The 19559-nt window shown below is 49.2% G+C and overlaps 1 protein-coding gene across 1 annotated transcript; it reads left to right on the top strand.

Moving 5' to 3' along the window:
• Positions 1-11018: 11018 nt before the first annotated feature.
• On the top strand, positions 11019-19478 carry rspo3 (R-spondin 3). Its single transcript, XM_085918429.1, has 6 exons — positions 11019-11674; positions 13403-13597; positions 13787-13930; positions 14003-14158; positions 14265-14450; positions 18604-19478. Exons 1-6 carry the CDS (start codon positions 11422-11424, stop codon positions 18795-18797), a joined length of 1128 nt encoding a protein of 375 aa, XP_085774555.1. The 5' UTR covers positions 11019-11421; the 3' UTR covers positions 18798-19478.
• Positions 19479-19559: the final 81 nt, after the last annotated feature.

Raw genomic sequence — 19559 nt, 5'->3', positions numbered from 1 at the left:
TCATCACAAACACCACGCGCTGGATAAATGGAAGCAAAGAGAAAAACAAATTGACAAAGTCCAATGAGGCATTTCAGATGATTTCTCTTTTCTTGTTCATTGACTAACCGCGGCGGATTTATTTCCCAACTTGCGGATGCATTTCGACGTGGAGCCTCGGAACAGAAAAGCCTTTGTTACGTCAAATGGATCTCTCCAGCCAAACACGAAGGCAAACTTAGTGTCCCCGGCCGGCAACGAGTTGTCCTCACAGCGGCGGCCGGCCGGCCGCAAAACGTATTGTGTATTTTCTTTCCTGGGTCCTCGTGTATGTGTGGTTTGGAAGTTACAAACAGGTCAGTCCATTTGAGTCGACCCCCCCTTTGAGCTTTTCCTTTCAGATAACTTTCAGGCCGGCCAGCCAGCGTCACGTTAACACTAATGACTTAAGACGGTGTTCTTCATGAAGTCTTTTTCAAGCCGAGAAAGACTGGCTCGGTGTTTGATTCAAACCATCTTGTCCCTATTATGTAGACAATGGACTGAAAGGAAAAGCGGCAGACAAAAAAAGAGAAGGGCTGAAGAGTGAATTTGGAGAGAGAGAGAGAGAGAGAAACACTTTCCCGGACAGCTCATTGAATCCAGATGCCAACTTCCTCTCTCTGTCCAGCTCCGAATTAGGGAGCATCCGGAAGAGCGCACTTGGCAAACGATTCATTCTGCTCCTGGAAACACAAATTGCTCATTACTTTGGATTTAGACGCTTAGGAAATGATCCCTTTTTTTTTTTTTTTTTGGACAGCTCTGGGAGCGCAAAAGAAAATAGCACTTGATGTCTTCTCCACACAAATCTTGCAGCAAATCTGGCTGTGAAGTTGCCATCGCCTGTATTTGTCTCCTAATAATGACTGGCGTGCATGACCAATATTTTTCAAATGATTTTTTGCAAAACGTTTGCACAGCGCGCCTTGCCTCATTATCAAAGCCGGACGATCCAAATTCCCATCCTGATTTGTTTGCTTGAATAGGGAGTTAATTTGAGAGGAGCTGATGATCACCTCCCTCCCTCCCTCCCTGCCATCTCTTATCAGCTCACTGATAGATGGAGTGGATTTCAACTTGACTTTGTGTTTATCCCTCAGATTGATAATGCTCATCTGCTGAACTTTCCTCAGCTCAGCGTTCTGGTCTCCTCGCCGCTCTTTGCTAACAAATGGTGCCATGACAGGTCGGTTCGCTCCAGTTCATTTGGACGCTTGGAACGTAAGACTGAAGAAAACGTTTGACTTGACTCCACCTCCTTTAAGCTCATCTGTCCTATTTAGCAAAACACGAGCGACCGTACGGTGATCATCGTTGACTATTGGCTCATCCATCCATCCATCCATCCATCCATATGAGGCATTCTTGTGTCACGTGAAAAGAGCAGACAGAGCATGTCAAAGACACATTACGTGATAGAAACAATAGATGAGAGGCAGTAGGAAGACTACAAATGTAATTATGAATCAGGGGAAAACCCCTGTATGATTTCATCCCACTGTGGAATATGTTCTGGAACCAGACACTTTGGAATGATTTGCGACCGGATAGAGCCAAAAGTAGACAGAAAAGCATGGATGCAGTCATTCAAAGGCTTTATTACCAGAAGGTTCAAACAAAAGTTGCTAATGACGCCCGCCCTCCCTCCCTCCCTCCCGTATGGTCACGCAAAGTACAAAAAATATGAAAACCAATAGCATGAGGAGCTAATGACTAACAAAAACAAAAATCAAAAGACAAATAAACATCAAAAATCACAGACGAGGATTTTTGTACAATGACATAGTGCCATATATTATGACAGCCAACTATCTAATGAATGGTTAGTGCATTTTCTGGATGCTTTTCTTGTGGCCGTCAAAGTTTGGCTCCAATTTAGACCGTTGCGAGTCGTACATATGGATGACCATCCAAATCTGTTGAAGTGACTGTCGACACACTTCTTTCCCTCATGCGGGAACAGTTTGGAACCCAAACGTGCAAATGCGGCTCCGCAGCCATTCGTCACGAGTCCGACGCGGTCGTCACCTCGGCGACGGGCTCGCGATCGATCGATCGGTCGTACAGAAGAGACAAGTGTGCCGCATACGACAAACCCTTGAAACTAAACACTCCTGTTGAAAGTTTGGATAGGGCTCGCTCTCCAACCGCAGCCGATCGATGCTGCTGCCAGCAGGACTTTGAGATGAAGTACAGACGGCGAGAAGATTTAGCAGTCAGTCCGTTGTGCTGTCTCCTGCTGAGCAAATACAAATAAGATGCATATTTCATTCAGAAATGATAGACGACATTTCCAGCCGGCATCACTTTTCAGATCAGTCTGATAGTGAACCGGCCAAGTGTTGACATTTTTGACACGCTGCCGGTTAAGTTCTTGGGAGAAATTCTTAGGGAAGGAAATGTGATAAACGGTTGGGGATTTTTTTTTTTCTTTTCCCTCTCTCTCTCTCTCTCTCGTTTTTCACACTCGTAGACATATGTTGGAGCAAATACAAGAGGACAAGCAGTGAAGATGACTGATTTGCGGTGAGAGAATTTGGATCTAAAAAGAGCTTTGTATTGAAGCGCTACAATAAAAGTCATTCAATTACCTGTCACGGAATTGAGCAGACTCACGGAGCAGGGCGTTTATTGGAAGACGACAGACTCGCCAAACTAAACTGACGTGACTTGACCAAACGATAACGTGACCGACTAACCCAAAGAGACTCGTAAATGACACCAAGCCTGACGACGCCAATCGGGTACCAAAAAGACGACAATGACGGGACTTATAGACACGACAGGTAACGAGCGGCAGGTGAGAGGAATCAAACCAATCATGGGCACAGGTGGGGAGGGGCGAGCAAACTGACAGAAACCACGACAACAGACACAGACTGGGCTGGGCACGTGACACTTTCCTTCTGTATGAGGCGAGAATTTGCTGCCATGGGGTTAAGCTTTCAAGATCAAATAAAAGCGGCAAAACACAGTGTACCCAACCGCACAAAATATCTCATGACATCAAATGTGAAAAACAGATTTGCTTGAATGCAAGCCGGGTGCAGCTTCTTGTCTCTGCCGTGCCAGCTTTATCAGGGCTTCTATTGGCGCATTGACACATCTGTTGATGCTATTTCAAACATTGAATGATGTGACTCAACGCAAAGCGCAACGAGGCCTGGAGCGGCCGTCTGCTGTGCGCTGGCAACAGTGGCAACAGCATTCAGCCCGTGTGCTGCCATCCCTTCTTGTGTGTTGTGTTGTGTTGTGTCGTGCCGTGCCGTGCCGTGCCGTGCCGTGCCGTGTCGTGTCGTGTCGTGTCGTGCGCTCTGATTCTGACTTTGCATATGGCTTTTCACTCCTTCCTTCACAATGCCGAAAATTGGACAGGATGCAAGGTGCTCTCTGGTTTTGAAGAAGGACAAAAGTTGCTTCCCGTATTGCTAAACGTATTCATCTTCACGATGGCTGTTGAAAACTCCAGCTTTTTACGCAAGAAACGCTTTTAGAACTACTTGAAGTATCAAAGTCACGCAAAGAAGAAAAGAACGCATGGAATGGCGAGCCGATCGTCGAAAGGTTACGCTTTTACGCTTCCTCTTTGGCGTGGCCAAAATGTCAACTCTTCATTCCCCAACACCTCTGCGTGTTAAGAAATATGATACAACAGTGCAACTCTTGACTTTGGAACCTGTTGATCCGATCCATATGACCTAGCACCCACCCACCTACAGGCACCCGCCTACACTGATCTTCCAGATGCCCCGTGCAGCAAGTGTTCACGGTGACTGCATATAGTGTACATTTCTTTGAAACTGGACCAGAACTGGCTGATAAGAGACGACTCTTCCTGAACAATGCGGCCAATTGTATGAAAGAGGGATGGCGTACTCCAGAAACAATGAAGATGCCTCACCCGTTTGCTTTGTGTATTCTTGGATTACGAGTTCATTACTTTTCAGCACCCTGGACAGTGCCAATCAACCAACCCAACAACCGACCGACGTCTGATAAAACAAGATGCAGTAAACTACATCCTGAGCTGAGAGTGACTATCTCAACAAACGGTGACTACCATCCATAAACCCTACTTGCAAAATGTAGGACGTCACACCATCTTCATTCTACGCAATTCACAACATTTGAAAATGAGCCACGTCAAAAGAAAAGACTTTAGGGGAATTCAAGAGCCTGTGAGCATTGGTATCATTTCTTCTGGAAGATGACAAATCAGCCTTAGTCACTTCTCTTAAAAGGCCTGTCAACAGTAACAGCTTGAAGAAATCACCAGAATGCACGGGATTATCTGAAATCGGAGCCGCAACAAGTGGAACTTTCTTGCCACCTCTCACGTGTTGCTGTGCAAACACACATCTGCTGGAGACAAAGATCTCAGAGGGAGATCGGGCAGTCAGTCAGGCAGGCATCGGGCAGGCATCGGGCAGGCGGGCGGGCGGGCGGGCGGCCGGCCGGCCAGGCAGGCAGGCAGGCAGGCAGGCAGGCAGGCAGGCAGGCAGGCAGGCAGGCAGGCAGGCAGCAGGCAGGCAGGCAGGCAGGCAGCCAGCCAGCCAGCCAGCCAGCCAGCCAGGCAGCCAGCCAGCCAGCCAGCCAGGCAGCCAGCCAGCCAGCCAGGCAGCCAGGCAGCCAGCCAGCCAGGCAGCCAGGCCACCAGGCCACCAGGCAGCCAGGCCACTTCAACAGTTGGGCACGGGAACAGCAAGTCTCAAGTCGGTAAATCTCTGCAGACTCACGTTCCGCTTGCTTGCTTTCATGTGACAGCAAGCAGTACAGTTCTTTCGAGAGCCAACGGAAACAAACAGGCTCAAGAGGCATGCGTGGTACGTGCCGTGTCGTGCTGTGCCGTCTTCCAGACGTCGTTCCTAGGGGAGTCCTCCGGTGCACAAGGAGCCGTGCAAAGCGCAGCCGACGGGAGCATATTTGCAAAATAATGCTCATCACTTTTCCCCCCTGCCGTGACCCGAAACATTCTATGCGCCGACTGACTTCATTGAGCGAGTGACTCGGACACCCCGCCCGGCACGCTACCGGATGAAAGCGCAATGACTTCAAGCCGTCGCAGTCCACTCACACGAGGAGGGGAAGCCAAACTAATCCCCCCCCCCACTCAGCATTTCACTCCGTAACATCCTTCAGTTGACTTTTCTGACTCAATGAAGTGGACGGCGGTTCACCTACAATATCAACTCAAAGAAATCATTCGTTGGATAAATTTGATCAGTGATGAAATGATGTTGTTGAAGATCCCGAGTGACCCGGACGGACGGACGGTCCCATCCCAAAACTGTGACGCCGGGCAAGCGTTGGCTCCCCATTCCGAGCGTGCCCGCTCACCACCAGGCGCACGTCTCCATCTAATTTAATGTTGTCTTGTTTTTTCTTGCCCTCTAAGACCTTGTCCAAATGGCTGACGTTGATGAATGCATGTAAAGGATACGCTGCAGGTAGGATACGGTTACAAGCTTAGCTGAGAGGGAGGGAGGGATGCAATGGAATGGAATGGAATGGAATGGAATGGAGGATTGTTTTTGAAGACGTGCCTCTTGGGGGGTGCCGCCGCTGGTGCGTGTGTGTGTGTGTGTGTGTTTAGGGTCAGGATGTTTGTCTTCCAATGAGCCGTGACTCTGAGAAAAAGAAGAGGGGAGAGTGGGAGGATTAGGAAAGGTGAATGAGCTGAGAGTCAGAGCATCTTGATTGACTAAACAAGGAAAGGTAAACGATGATTGGGGCAACACAGATCAGTCATCGGAAGTTGGCACTCAAAACGCTGTCAGATACCAGGCAGGACTACTAAATGCCACACAAAGCTACGTTTATTGGGAAATGGGGGAGGGAGGAGAGTTCAGGCCGGGCAGTGGCAGAGGAGGAATCGGGCGGGCGGGCGGGCAGGTGGGCGGGCAGGCGGGGTCCAGTGGCAGCAGCGGCAGCAGTGGCAGCAGGGGAAGCAGTGGCAGCAGTGGCAGCGGGGGCAGCGGGGGCAGCGGGGGCAGCGGGGGCAGCGGGGGCAGCGGGGGCTGGGCCCAAGGCAGGAAGCCAGGTATGTATGGGATGAAAAAATATCTCCAATCAAATCATCCCACAGGTTAGATAGCCTTGTTTACCACACTCTTTCTTCTCGCAAAGCTCAGTGATGAAAATGAGCGGTTCCAAAGTTAAAACAGCTTGACGGAGAAAACGAGATGGTGATAGGCAAACATCTCCACTTTTGAACTCCCAGTGCAAAGTCAAACATCCAAGGTACATACGCCAGGAGGGAGCCACACTTCCTACGGCTGACTAAAATGGCAATGCTATCAATGCTCTCAAATGCAATGGTTTGTCTTCTTTTTGCATTCCTCTTGACTTTATCGCTTTTCTCTTGGGCTTCACTCCCTATGCCTTAAGATTGCTCAAGACTCGCAGAATCCCAAATGACTGATTTGAAATAATGTAAACAGCTTGGCAGAGCAATGCCATAAAGCAGCCTTTTATGACGCACGTTTCAAATAGTTGAAACATTCCTGATGACCGGCTGTTTCATAACGGAGATTGCACGGAGTCAAAAGAAAAGAAAAAAAAGTTCATTTACTCCAACACAGATAGCATTTGAGCGGCCTGGCATTTCAAGCTTCCGGGCGGGCCGGTGGACCAGGAGTGAGCCAGCCAGCCAGCCAGCCAGCCAAGAAGGTTTGGCTGTCACTTGAGGAAAGATGCTCCGTGCTTTTTTTGTTGTTGTTGTTGTTTTTGTCTTGTCATGGAACATTGTCGTCACATGCTCAATTAGCTGCGTTTATATGGCGGCGCTTGGAAACAGCCAGTGTTGCCTTTTTCTTTTGGTCCATTGAGGGATGCTTCATCTTTTACTGGCCCCATGTGCTCGACATACGTGAAACACGTGTGCGCTCAAAACTCTGAGGGCCACTGTTTACTCGGGGATGGCATCCAGAATGAATCAAGATGACGTCTCTCTCTCTCTCACAAATACTTCATGGATTCACTCGCTGTTTGTTTTTCTTTCTTTCTATTGTATTGACTTTCTCTGTCAATACAAATCAATTAGAAATAGGAGCTCGAGCTACAAGTCTTTTCTTTTCCTTTTTCTTTTCCCTTTTAGGCCAGCGCAGCGGACTTGTCCGCGCTCAACGTTCAAGCTTTGGCTTTGATTATAAAAGCAGCCAGCCGCCCGACATTGATTTATTTTTTATATGACTGTTTTTCAAACATGAAATGAGCGTCGGAATAATCAACACTGGGTTCCTTTGTGGGGAGAGGAGATTCTTCCTATCGCCGATCTGCGGCTCGGGTGAATTTGAACGCTTCTTTCGTTCTCAGATGGCAAAACGCCGCTTGTACGCTAAATAGGCGATGAACGGTCCACTTAATGGCTCTTGAGATGGCAGCCAGATGTCAGACCAGTTACTCCGTGTACTGCCGGTTCATTTGAACGGTGGGTGACGTGCAAAGTGCACCCAGCGTTTGCCAGATGTTTTGGGCTGCTTTGGAGAGCAGCAAAAATCATCATTCTTTATATCCGTTCATCACCTCTGGTCCATTTTTGGATGGCTGGCAATGAAAGGACTTCAAGGCTCCGAGCAGATGTCTGGTGCCACTTCCAAGCGCGCCGGGGAACGTAGACAATACCGTTGAGTTTGTCGGGGTGTCAGTCAGACCAAAACAAGCCTCATTCCGTTGCGAGAACAAATGCAGAACGTTGACATTTGAAGGAAACGAATCCTTGTTCCTCCCGTGTACTCACGGCAGATTTTCCGTTTTACGGATGTCATGAAAGCAGCAGCTCGCTCGTGCCGTTTTAGGCCAAACGTAGACAAACAATTGACAAGTCTTCTTTTTGCCTTGTACGTACAGCTGACGTCTCTCGCTCATCTGTCGTCGGCCGCCATCTCCATCCCTCTCACTGTGAAATAATCCCATCTCTCATGCCAATCCCATCTTCTCATACTCACTCATTGTTTGACCCCCCCCCCCCACCTGTCTGTCTTGTCCTGGTCTATATTAATCATAACATTTGAACATGATTGTAGAGGAACTTCCAGATCCTTTCTTTATGTGCGTGTCTATTTTCATGCACCCTCTGCTGACCTGTTTATTGGCCTCAAAGTTTGCTTCACGCTGGGGGAATGCAGTGCAGGATTGCCAGAGGGATATTTGCAGCATCACAAAGACCTTCTTGTGAGGCCAAGCCCAGTGAGGTGCACGTTACCTCTGGCGGTGCGCGCCGAGCCCGGGCTAACTCGTAAACTGGCAACGGCACAGTTGGATCAGGGCAGGCCGTGTCATCTGTGAATGCTATGAGTCATAGTTGAGCTGCGGGAGCTTCATTGCGATGTAGCCGAGGATTAAGAGCATGGGATCCTTGAGAAGGTCGACATACGTGGATTTGTGATATGGAATCAAATGGACATTTAGCCTGAGTCCAGCAACGGCCAGTGTAATTAGTTTCAGATGGATTTCAATCCATCCAATCTGCCCCAGACTTGCCCTTGAAGAAGCTTTCAACATTTGATCCAGACGTCCTCGAAGATGACTTTCCCGTTGTACTTTACCCTAAGCGATCACTGAAGGAACAGACGTTTGAATGCACATTCCAAATCTAGGGGGGTTAGGGTGGAATTGTTTCAACAACAAAAACTGACTTTTGAATGGCATCTGGGAGGGGGCAAATCACAACTTCATCAAAATGAAAGAAAGGCAGAGCAGAGCAGAGCAGAGCAGTAACACTCTCTCAACATTTGAACACAACCTGAATCCCAACAAATGTCATGTTTGATTAATAAGTGCATGATCTTTATTTGTCACTTAAGGGTTCCTTTACTTTGAAGTCCAATCATAATGTTTGATCATGTGACAATGATCATGTGTGTTACCCAAAAGTACTCAATTGGGAGATAGGAGAGGAGAGCATCCATCCATCCATCCATCCATCCATCCACCCTTGTGCAGGGGGGCCTCCCTCAAACACCTGGCCAACTTCATTTCCAGGTGTGGAGTGATTCTCTCACCAAACTGGACATGGACTGACCAAGCGACCTTAACCTTCTGCACCCAAGTGCCAGCCACATCCACACAAAGAGAAGCATTCTTCTTCTTCTTCTTCAACAACATCATTTGTAGAAGAGCTGAGGTGAGGTTATTGGCTTTGCTGCATTGGGGTTGGTTGGGCCTTTTTTTTGTCCTTGATTTCATTGCGACACAATAACCTTCAATGTCACCATTTCATTCCATTTCTAGCAGAGCGAGTCTCACTGTATGACTTTAAATGAAAAATCCAACTTGTTGTACCACTCTCTCTCTCTCTCTCTCTCTCATCCATCCATCCATCCATCCATCCATCCATCCATCCATCCATCCATCCATCCATCCATCCATCCATCTATCCATCCATCCACAATGTGGATTTGGAGAAGCAGGCCGCCAGGAGGTGAAAGGGTTCAAAACAATGAATCTGTCTGGGCTATGCTTAAGTGGACTGTTTCTGGCAAACATGGAAGCGGTGCCATAAGGAAAAAGAGCTGATGATGGAAAACCAGAAGCCACAGACACGGCTACTTTTCTGCATCCACATCCACGTCCAGCCGCTATAGACAAATGGAGATGGATGGCTGGATGGCTGGCTGGATGGCGGGCCTCTGCTCTGCTCTGCTCTGATTGGATTTCATCAAACAAGCAGGAATGTCAACGTCTCTGCATTTAAGCATATCTCAATGTGATTGTTGACTGAAGCTCTGGTGGCAGTAATGAGCGATGATGTATTTATAGGTGCTCGCTGTCATTATTCAAGGGGAAAGAATGCTGATTATTTTTTTTTCCTTTTCCTGCTTCTACAGTTCAACAACACAAACAGAGTAGTAACTCTGCAAGGGGAGGGAGGTCAAGTGCGAGTGTGTCCACAACGCACTGAAGTGATGCTCACTCGCGCCAACCTGCGCGCCAGCCTGCCTGCCTGGCTGCCTGGCTGCCTGGCTGCCTGCCTGCCTGCCTGCCTGCCTGCCTGCCTGCCTGCCTGCCTGCCTGCCTGCCTGCCTGCCTGCCTGCCTGCCTGCCTGCCTGCCTGCCTGCACTCACTGCCTGCACTCACTGCCTGCACTCACTGCCTGCCTGCCTGAGTGCCTGGCTGCCTGGCTGCCTGGCTGCCTGCACTCACTGTGTGCGTGCACTCTGTGTTCGTGCGTGCGCGCGCGCGCGCTCGCTTTCATGGAGGTGACTCCCTCTAGAGGCCATGTCTTTCATCTCACAAAGCATTTGCAGAATAGCTCCAATCCATCCATCCATCCATTCCTCCCTCCCGTCTTTACACCAAAGAAATTGTATCAGTGTTCAAATTCAGTCATGATTTTGCTGTCTGGCTTACTTTCATGAAATTAGCCACACTAAATAAGAATGGAAGTTCTTTTAAGGGCCTGGGGTATATGGTTGTCAAATGGGTGTGGCGTGGGACATTTTCACATTCAACATTGTCAGAGAAATTGTTGTTCATCATCACTATTCAGGGCGCACTGACCAGATGGATGACCAAAAACTATTTTGTTAGACTTGGCTTTTACAGCTTGAGCAAATGTATGTAGTCACTAAGTGTCGTGAGGAGTTTTTATTTTTTTTCACTTTCACTCTCTAATAACAGCAACGCTTCAAGCATTGAGGCACCGATGCACGGTGGGAGGGAGGCAAGAGGCCTACAGAACCTGCAACTCTCTCTCTCTCTCTCCCCCGCCCCCCTTTCTCACTCACTCTCTTTCTCTTTTCTGACATGGGGGCTTGCCCTCTAAATAAACTTTAGAGATCGTGTGGGGAGAGAGCGAGAGAGAGGGCGAGAGAGAGAGCGAGAGAGAGAGAGAGAGAGAGAGAGAGAGAGAGAGAGAGAGAGAGAGAGAGAGAGAGAGAGAGAGAGAGAGAGAGAGAGAGAGAGAGAGAGAGAGAGAGACGCGGCAGGAGGGGAGTGAATGAGTGCTGCTCGAATGGCAAAAATGCGCTGAACGTGCGGCGGAGATGTACTTTTGAGATGCGTGTGCCACTGAGAGGACGTGCGACTTTGAGCTTTAGTATTGCGTTCATACAAGTGGTTGGTCTTGCTGAATTTCGTGACGGAAGCAGCAGTATAGCAGGACGCACCAGGACGCGCCGGGACGCACCAGGACGCGCCAGGACGCACCAGGACGCGCCAGGACGCGCTAGGACGCGCGGCGTGCCTTCACCGGGACGCAGAAGAGGTGCAAGAAGAAGCCAATTGTGGATATAATACCTGAAAGGCTTGTTAAGTCTTTTTTTGTCCCCCTCGTTATTTTGGCCAGATGACATTGGTGCTTTTTGTTTGGGGAGAACGCTGTTGATGTGATGTCTGACTTTTTGTCTTTGCACCTATGAAACTCCTGTGCAGGATGTTAGAGTCCAAGCGGCCCAGGCATGATTGGGCCACTGCGCACTTTAATCGCCAAATATCGCCGCACTGTCGTTGTGTCTAAGAGGGCTCATCCACCCACTCGGGATTCTTTGAGCACCTGGTATTTTTGGGTGAACATTGACATTGGCTTTGAGCGCTCTGATATCTGGGCGACTATGCAATTAAAAGTGATCTCCTTTGTCGTGATCATCTTGCACTGCGTGGATTACACTGGATGCCAGCAGTACAGCACCTCCAGGCACTGGCAACATAAACGTGAGTAGCACCGACATCTGAAACTGGTTTCAATACAAATCCAAATGAGTATTATGATGATTCTTGCATACAACTATCCCAAGCCATACGTGTTATTTTTATGCTGCATTTAAAGTACTCAAACAGCTATGAACGGTTTGCAACAAAAGGAACACACACATTGGAGTCAAGCCGTATATCTTAGCACGGTTTCTTTCTTTCTTTCTTTCTTTCTTTCTTTCTTTCTTTCTGGTCGTCTAACTGTAATGCCTCAAGAGGGTGTCTTAATTGGCCGCCTTTTAATGGTCTGGTTTGCTGCGCTGCGTGTGGTGCAGGCAGCACAAGTGAGATGGTTGCAGTCGCTCTCTAGTGGCCACACTGGGCCAGGCCAGGCCAGGCCAGGCCGCCCCGGCCCAGCCCAGCCCAGCCCAGCCCAGCCTCGAGCCCAGTGAGATGCCCCTGACATCAAATGCTCCAAGTTGTAAGAAATGCTGTGATGTGATGCTTCCATCCTCATTTTCTATCTCCACACAGTCAATGTGTTGAAAATACAAGTTACTTTTCATAGCTGCTCAAAACAGAAAGTTGCTGGCCTCTTCATGAAAGTAGTCCGCCTATGAAAAGAATAGCAGCATGAGAAGATGGAATGCGCCATCTCCCAGGGGTCCAACAATGTCTCCTCTATCAGACTATAAAAGAACAATTCCAGTCTATTTTTTCAAGTCACCCACTTTATTAGCCAGGGTCTCCAGATGTGTCATGAGACCAAGACAAGCTGATAAGTGGAATATTCCATGTATCAATGTGGCACCAAAGGCTCTGCTCTGCTCTGCTCTCCAGCGCAATAATGGACATTTGGAGTGATGTTTGTATCCCTGCCACCTCTTCTTGACGATGGAGCTCCCATGGGGGCTTTTTGGGAAGAAAGGCTTGAGTTCTGAGAAGGTTGCATTGGTTTTGCTGGCTGGCTCCTGAGTGTCATTCGAGTTGAGCGATTGTAAGCGGAAAGTGTCTTCGCACTACGCCGTGAATCTGAAGCCTGCTCATGACTTCATCTCTCATCGATGGATGATGCCCAAGGAGACGTACCTGTTCCTGCCTTGCTGCTTGAAAAGCTCTATTTTCTACTGAAATGTCTGACACATAGCCAGTCATACTGAATTAGAGAACAGTGATGGGTTGGGGTTTTTTTCCAGCAAAGAAAGCTGATCATGGGGTTTTCTCCTTTAATATTGATGTCATAGCCGTTGAACGCGATGATGATTTCTCCCACAGCGGGCAAATGTACAAGAGTGCAAGAATGTCAAGTAGCACTCACTCCACACTTCCATTGCATCAGAGCCCATCAACTGTGGGCTTCCCCGTGAATAGATCATCATTGTCAGTCACACATTTGGGGAAGCGGTGGATACAGGAAATCGTAAAACAGCAAGCCGTAAGCATTGCGTCCCAGGGACGGAACGGTCCGTTCGTTCGTCCCGCTCCAGAAAGTCAAATAAAGGATGGACGCGAGGGCGTAAGCAAGCGCCCACCAAACTCTTCCGTTCCACACACTAACGTGGAGGAAGCCTGCCAAAGATAGCGGCTTCCTTCCTTCCGTCCGTCCGTGCGTGCGTGCGTGCGTTCGTTCCTGCTTCATCTCAGAGGCCAGGTGAAAGGGCCACTGAAGACGGTGTGTCTTTGTGAGGTTGATTTTGCAAATGTATCAATCAAGCTTTCTGTCTCACGGTTGTGAAATGTCGTCAACAGAGATCCCTGGAGTGAGTTCAGGTTGCCAGCAGGGTGGCTGTCTCACCTGCTCTGACTACAATGGCTGCCTGTCCTGCAAGCCGCGCTTCTTTATGCATTTGGAGAGGATTGGGATGAAGCAGATCGGGGTGTGCATGACTTCCTGTCCTCCGGGCTTTTACGGCACTCGCTCACGAGAAAGAAATACGTGCACAAGTAAGAAATTGACTGAATGCTAGTGGCAAAATCATTGGTCACGTGGAAGACTTCAAGTATACAGATTCTGTCCTCTCATGACTCCTAACCCGGAGCGGTGTGGGTGCGTGCGTGCGTGCGTCTGTCTGTCTGTCTGTCTGTCCGTCTGTCCCTCTGTCCCTCTGTCTGTCTGCCTGTATGTCTGTCAAGAGTGCAGTCCCGAGTGCGAGTCCTGCTTCAACAAGAAATTCTGCATGCGCTGCCGGATAGGCTTCTACCTTCACCGGGGCGATTGCCGAGAGAGCTGCCCCGACGACATGCTCCGCAGCGATACAAAGAGGGAGTGCGTTCCCAGTGAGTAGGACAAATGTGGCTGGCATTTCATCCCACCAACGCTGTGGAAAATGTCTCCTTCTTCTCGGATAGTTGCAGAGTGCCCCGCCGAGTGCGAGTTATGCGCAAACGACGGCGAGACGTGCACCAGGTGCCGGCCGGGCCTGTACCAGCTCAACGGAAGGTGCCACCGTGTGTGTCCGGAGGACTACCAAGCCGACGACAAAGTCACCGAGTGTGCGCCGCGAGGTCCGTGATCCCAGCCCGGCCCAGCCGAGCCCAGCCGAGCCGAGCCGAGCGGACGTCGAGGCTCCCTACTTTTCCGAGAAGCCCTTTATTGTCATTTTGCCTTTAGTGCACTGCCAAGTGTCGGCGTGGAGCGAGTGGAGTCCCTGCTCTCGCTCGGGGAGAACCTGCGGCTTCAAGCGGGGACAGGAGACGCGCGCTCGCCAGGTCCTGCGCTACCCGTCGCCTTTCGGCAGACCGTGTCCGGAGATCTCGGAGATCAGAGACTGCGTTGTCATCAGGAGAACGTGTCCGGGTGAGTGCAATTGTGAGGAAGAGCGCCCTTGCCTTGTGGTTAACAGCAAGGCCTTCCGATTCATTGATGCGTCTGAACCTCAATCTGGAGTTGCCTCGTTGGAAAACAGACCAACCGAGTTGGCATTTTGGAGCGTGGACAAGATTGTGAAGTCCAGACCTCTCTGCTTTTACAATGGCAGCGAGTCCTTCCGCTCAGGACTATGGCTGTTTACTCAGAGGATTGTCTTTGTGCTGAGAGGGAGGGAGGGAGCGGGGGAGGACAGTTGGGTTGGAGAGAGCATGATGTCGCAATGGGGATATTTGCAGCACAGGATTTGAAAACACTGCGACCGCTAGCCAGAGAAAAGTAACCCAGCCTCTTGCCTCTGTATGCCTTGTTTTGTGTGACAAGCATGCGTGTGCTTGCCGAGGTGCTTGGTGGCTACAGCTGCCTGCCTGCCTGCCTGCCTGCCTGCCTGCCTGCTTGTAGGTGTAGCCGGCCGGCCGGACGGACGGACGCCCGCCCGGCCGGCCGGCCGGACTCTGTAGTGTTAAATGACACATCACAGACAAGCTCCGATCCAGCCCCCTGGGGCCTCACATTTGCAGAACAAACACGTGTGTGTGCGTGCGTGCGTGCGTGTGTGTGCGATGCAGCAGAAAGGCAGTTGACTCTGGAGCAGGAACAGCCAGCCCAACATCAACATCCTCCCCGAGGGAGGCACGCGGCGACCAGCGGATCACTATTGGTTTATCCCCACAGCTGCCAACACACACACACACACACGCACACACACTCTTTGTGTTTCTCTCTCTCTCTCTCTCTCTCTCTCTCTTAATTGCACCGTTTTGAGCATATAGCAGCAATATTGAATAACATGTGAACATGATGCTCTTCATGCTTTTTTGACCTTTCATGGTGAGACAAAACAAGAGCATGCTATGATAGACAAAACGATGAGGTTATTAGCAATTCAATGGGAGAGCAGCCCACTGACACTGATACATCCTCCTCCTCTCCCCCCCCGACACACACACCTTCACCACACAACTTCTTATTTCTCATGAATATGACGTGCTTGAGAAGCTCCAGTTTAACGTGAAAGAAGCAAATATGCTTTTGAATTGCCTAAATGATGACGACGCAGATGAGGAAAAAGGGAGGAGCTCGGCTCCGTTGCCGTCATGTTTGCACACGGCGCCGGCGTGTCTCTCAACTAATTTGTCCTTGCATCGATCGACCTGCTGTTCATCTCGTGCCTGCCTGCCCTGCCCACTTGAATTCCCACTTCCGCACGCCCTGCAAGCATCTAAATAAGGTGAACTCAATCGTACAAAGACCTTTGTGTAGCTACCGTGAGATAAATGCGATAACTTCCAAAAGTATGAGCCATACTATTTGAATATGCATCAACACGTCCACGACAGAAGGCTATACAGTGCATAGAAAGCGGCGCGGACGCTCACACGCATCCTTTTAGTGTGACATTGTGGCAGCTCTTACGGCAGGCCGCATTCCATTTGTTGGCCAGCACATAGCCTTTAATCCCCCCCCCCCCCGTGTCCCTCTGAGAATATACCGCACCTATGTGCCAGTACACACATACAAGTATCCCTGTGCTATATTAAAGCGTGACTCTTTCCTGGACATTCAAGTCATTGGCTAGGAAACTTGAGTGACACAGCAGACATTTTTGGATATGACGAATACACTTCAGCGCTTGAGGGTGCTTTTTATTTCGAAAAGAAGAGTAGACCAAAATACTTGAATAAATGCAGGTCAAAACCATGCATTTCTGAAAATGGTTCAACTCTTCAATTCAAAGGGCTAGAATAAAGTCATTTGTGGGACTGGGCCGCCCGGCGTTGGGGAATGCGCCGCGTGTTGACAGAACCCCGGAGAGGTGTCTCGTTGCTCGCTCGTTGCACACTTGTCAAAACACAGTTTAGAAAAAGCCATCAAAAACAGAGCCGACAAACTAAATGCATGTTGCTTTTGATAAACACTCCACTAATCATCTCAACCCGCCACGGATTAGCTTTCTCCTCTCCTCGGGCTCTACGCTATGACTAATCGGGCCAAATTGTTGTAAATAGTTGTGGTGTCAGGAGAGGAAAAACAATGAGAGCAAAGGGGACTTCCTGTGTTTATAGAGTGCCGGGGGCAGACCCTCAATGAGTCAGTGCACCGGTTAAGCCCCTTCCATACACTTGCAGAAGATGATCAAAAATCATGTGCCTCAACGTATCTTTATTGTTAGAGTTTAAGGCAACATCGGAGGGAGCCTCAAAAATCTGCGCATTTCACGAGACCAAAAAACAAAGAGCACGTTTGGTCAACATTGCATTGTCAAAGAGAACAAGCCATTTTCAACAATTTAGGGCAAGGGCAAGGGCTAGGGCTAGGGCTAGGGCAAGGGCAAGGGCTAGGCCTAGGCCTAGGGCTAGGGCTAGGGCTAGGCCTAGGGCTAGGGCTAGGGCTAGGCTTAGGGCTAGGTTTAGGGCTAGGCTTAGGGCAAGGCTTAGAGCAAGGGCTAGGTTGGTTTAGCTACGTCTGGAGTTTGGAGTGCAATACTGAAATATGTACAATACTGCGGTCAGGGTTTGCTTCTTGTTTTGTTTTGTTTTTCTCACAAAGGCATTTGGATTGCGATGTTACATATGGATAACCCAAAATACGTACTTGGGTTGAATGTCTTAAAAGACATTGACCGTGTGCTTAATTCAAGTGTGTGATGGCTGCTAAAAGGAGGGTGAAGAAGTTGGACTTTCCTGCTCCAGCAAGAGGTGGGGTGGGAGCCAGGAGCTTTGGTCAGAGAAATCTCATTCTCTCTTTCCCTTTATCTCTTTTTCCCTCTCCCCCCTGCGTCTGTCTGTGCCCACTGCCGACTTCAGCAGTTTCACAATTCCCCCATGCAAGGCGGGCAGCCAAGCAAGCGGCCCAACGTGCAGGTGGTGCTGCGCACTTGCACTAGCACTTGCACTAGCACTTGCACTAGCACTAGCACTTGCACTTGCACTAGCACTAGCACTAGCACTTGCACTTGCACTAGCACTAGCACTTGCACTAGCACTAGCGCTAGCACTAGCACTTGCACTAGCAGTAGCAGTAGCAGAAGCACTAGCACTAGCACTTGCACTAGCACTAGCACTTGCACTTGCACTCCCTCAGTCACTCACTCGCACAAGTAGTAAGTAGCACAACAAGAGGAAAGGGCCTCTGCATTCACTCGCGGGTCCTGTCTCCAAGCTCCCCGAGATCTTGTTGTTATCATTATTGCTGTATACTGTAGCTCAAGCAGAGATAAATCTTCAGCATACCAAAACTCTCGCTTTTGTTTACGAGATGTTGCAAGACGGCCGGGATACTGGGAGGGCTTTAGTGAAAGGCTTTCTATTTTGGACAATGGCGCGATCATCACCACACCGAGGGTTAGGGTAGTAACGGCCTCATGTGGAATCGCTGTTAAACACTGACCCCTACTGGTCGTCATTGAGAAGGATCGAAGGAAGTGACGTTTCGAAGGTTGCCCTTCTCGTTGCCTTACGCATGGTAACCAAACGCAAAGGTTTTGAACGACCTTTTAGAGCACAGGTGACAAACTCAAGGCCCGGGGGTCAGATACGGCCCGCCACATCATTGTATGTGGGCGGGCCGCGAAGACAAATTGTGCATCCAATTCGGGCCATTACTAGAATTGCAAACTGTCTTCTTCACATCTTTTTTTGTTTTGACCCGTTTTTATTCGTCTGATTTGAAAACCACTGAGTTCGTTGTCAGTCTGTTTTGTAGCTTCTACTGTATACAACATGAGGTGCTCATCCATTTATTTGGGTTGACAGTCCTAACGGCCCTCCGAAAGAAGCCATGACTACAATGCGGCAGGCCCAAAAAACGAGTTGGACAGCCCTCAAGTTTTAGAGCTTGAAATACACTGCGAGTGAGCAACGTTGTCTTTAAAAAGAATGAGCTAGCTTTTATCCTCGTTCATCTGGCTTGCGCAGACGTGTACCTAACGTGAAGGGGAGAGCACCGGCATGCAAGCCTCTTACACTCGTAATAGTCTTAGCTGGAGCCAAAGCAAAGAGCATTAGCGTCCATTCTGACCTTTGTCGTATTGACCGGATGTGCTTTTCTGAGCTCATGAATCAAATGTCTTTTCCCACTATAGGACGGAGGTCAAATGAGCGAACGCAACGGAGGAATCGGAATAAGAACAAGGAGGTGAGAAGGGAGAAGAAACGAGAGCGCGAGAGGGCCGGGGACACGGGGGAGCGTCGAGACGACAGGAACAAAACCGAGCATAGGCATCGGCGAGGTCGCGACCCGGAACCTTTCTCGCCCGAGGAGGGCCTTGTACAGTAGCTAGCTCGCTCGCTCGCTCTGTGGACCTGTTTAAGGCTAGCGGGCCCCTGAACCCTCTCCTCCCTGTCAAGTGTGTGCTGGTGTCGCTGCTACCTGTACGATTTGAATAAACTGTTGATGCACAAGCGGGATTTTCCAATGTTCTATTTCTACGGAGCTAGCTACTCTTCCACCACTGTCTCATTTGAAAGACTCTGCTGCTGGTACTGGAGAAGAAAGAAAACGCCGTCAGAAATGCTTATTTAACGGGGCCCCGCGCTTGGATTTTGAATGTAGACATTATGTAGAACACCTTGTCTTTTGTTCCTCGTTTTTAGATCGATCGATCTATCTATCGATCTATCTATCGATCTATCGATCTATCGATCTATCGATCTATCTATCGATCTATCTATCGATCTATCTATCTATCTATCTATCTATCTATCTATCTATCTATCTATCTATCTATCTCCTTTATTTCCTGAAGAAGACAAAAAAACAAAAGAGGGTCACCGTAGAAATTCACGTAGCGGAACCTTCTTTTTCCAAGTTCAAGAAAGCCAAACGCTCAACAAGCGCGCAAGCGGCCGTGGACGCAAAACAAATTGGATACGTGGAAGAAAATCAATCAAATTCACGGCAAGGTTTTTCTGTCGAAATCAAACTCGAGCTGCTCATCAAAAGAACCTGTATGTCGAATAAAACTATCGTGAGTTTCATAATAAGCTCGTCTGTTCTCGCATACTTTGATGTCCATTTTTGGGGAACGGCAAGGACGAT

This window comes from Syngnathus leptorhynchus, chromosome 8 (genome assembly GCF_054491065.1).
Source record: "Syngnathus leptorhynchus isolate UIUO chromosome 8, UIUO_Slep, whole genome shotgun sequence".
Classification (NCBI taxonomy): Eukaryota; Metazoa; Chordata; class Actinopteri; order Syngnathiformes; family Syngnathidae; genus Syngnathus; species Syngnathus leptorhynchus.
Note: the sequence above shows the minus strand (reverse complement) of the source record. Positions and strands in the feature narration are given on the sequence as shown.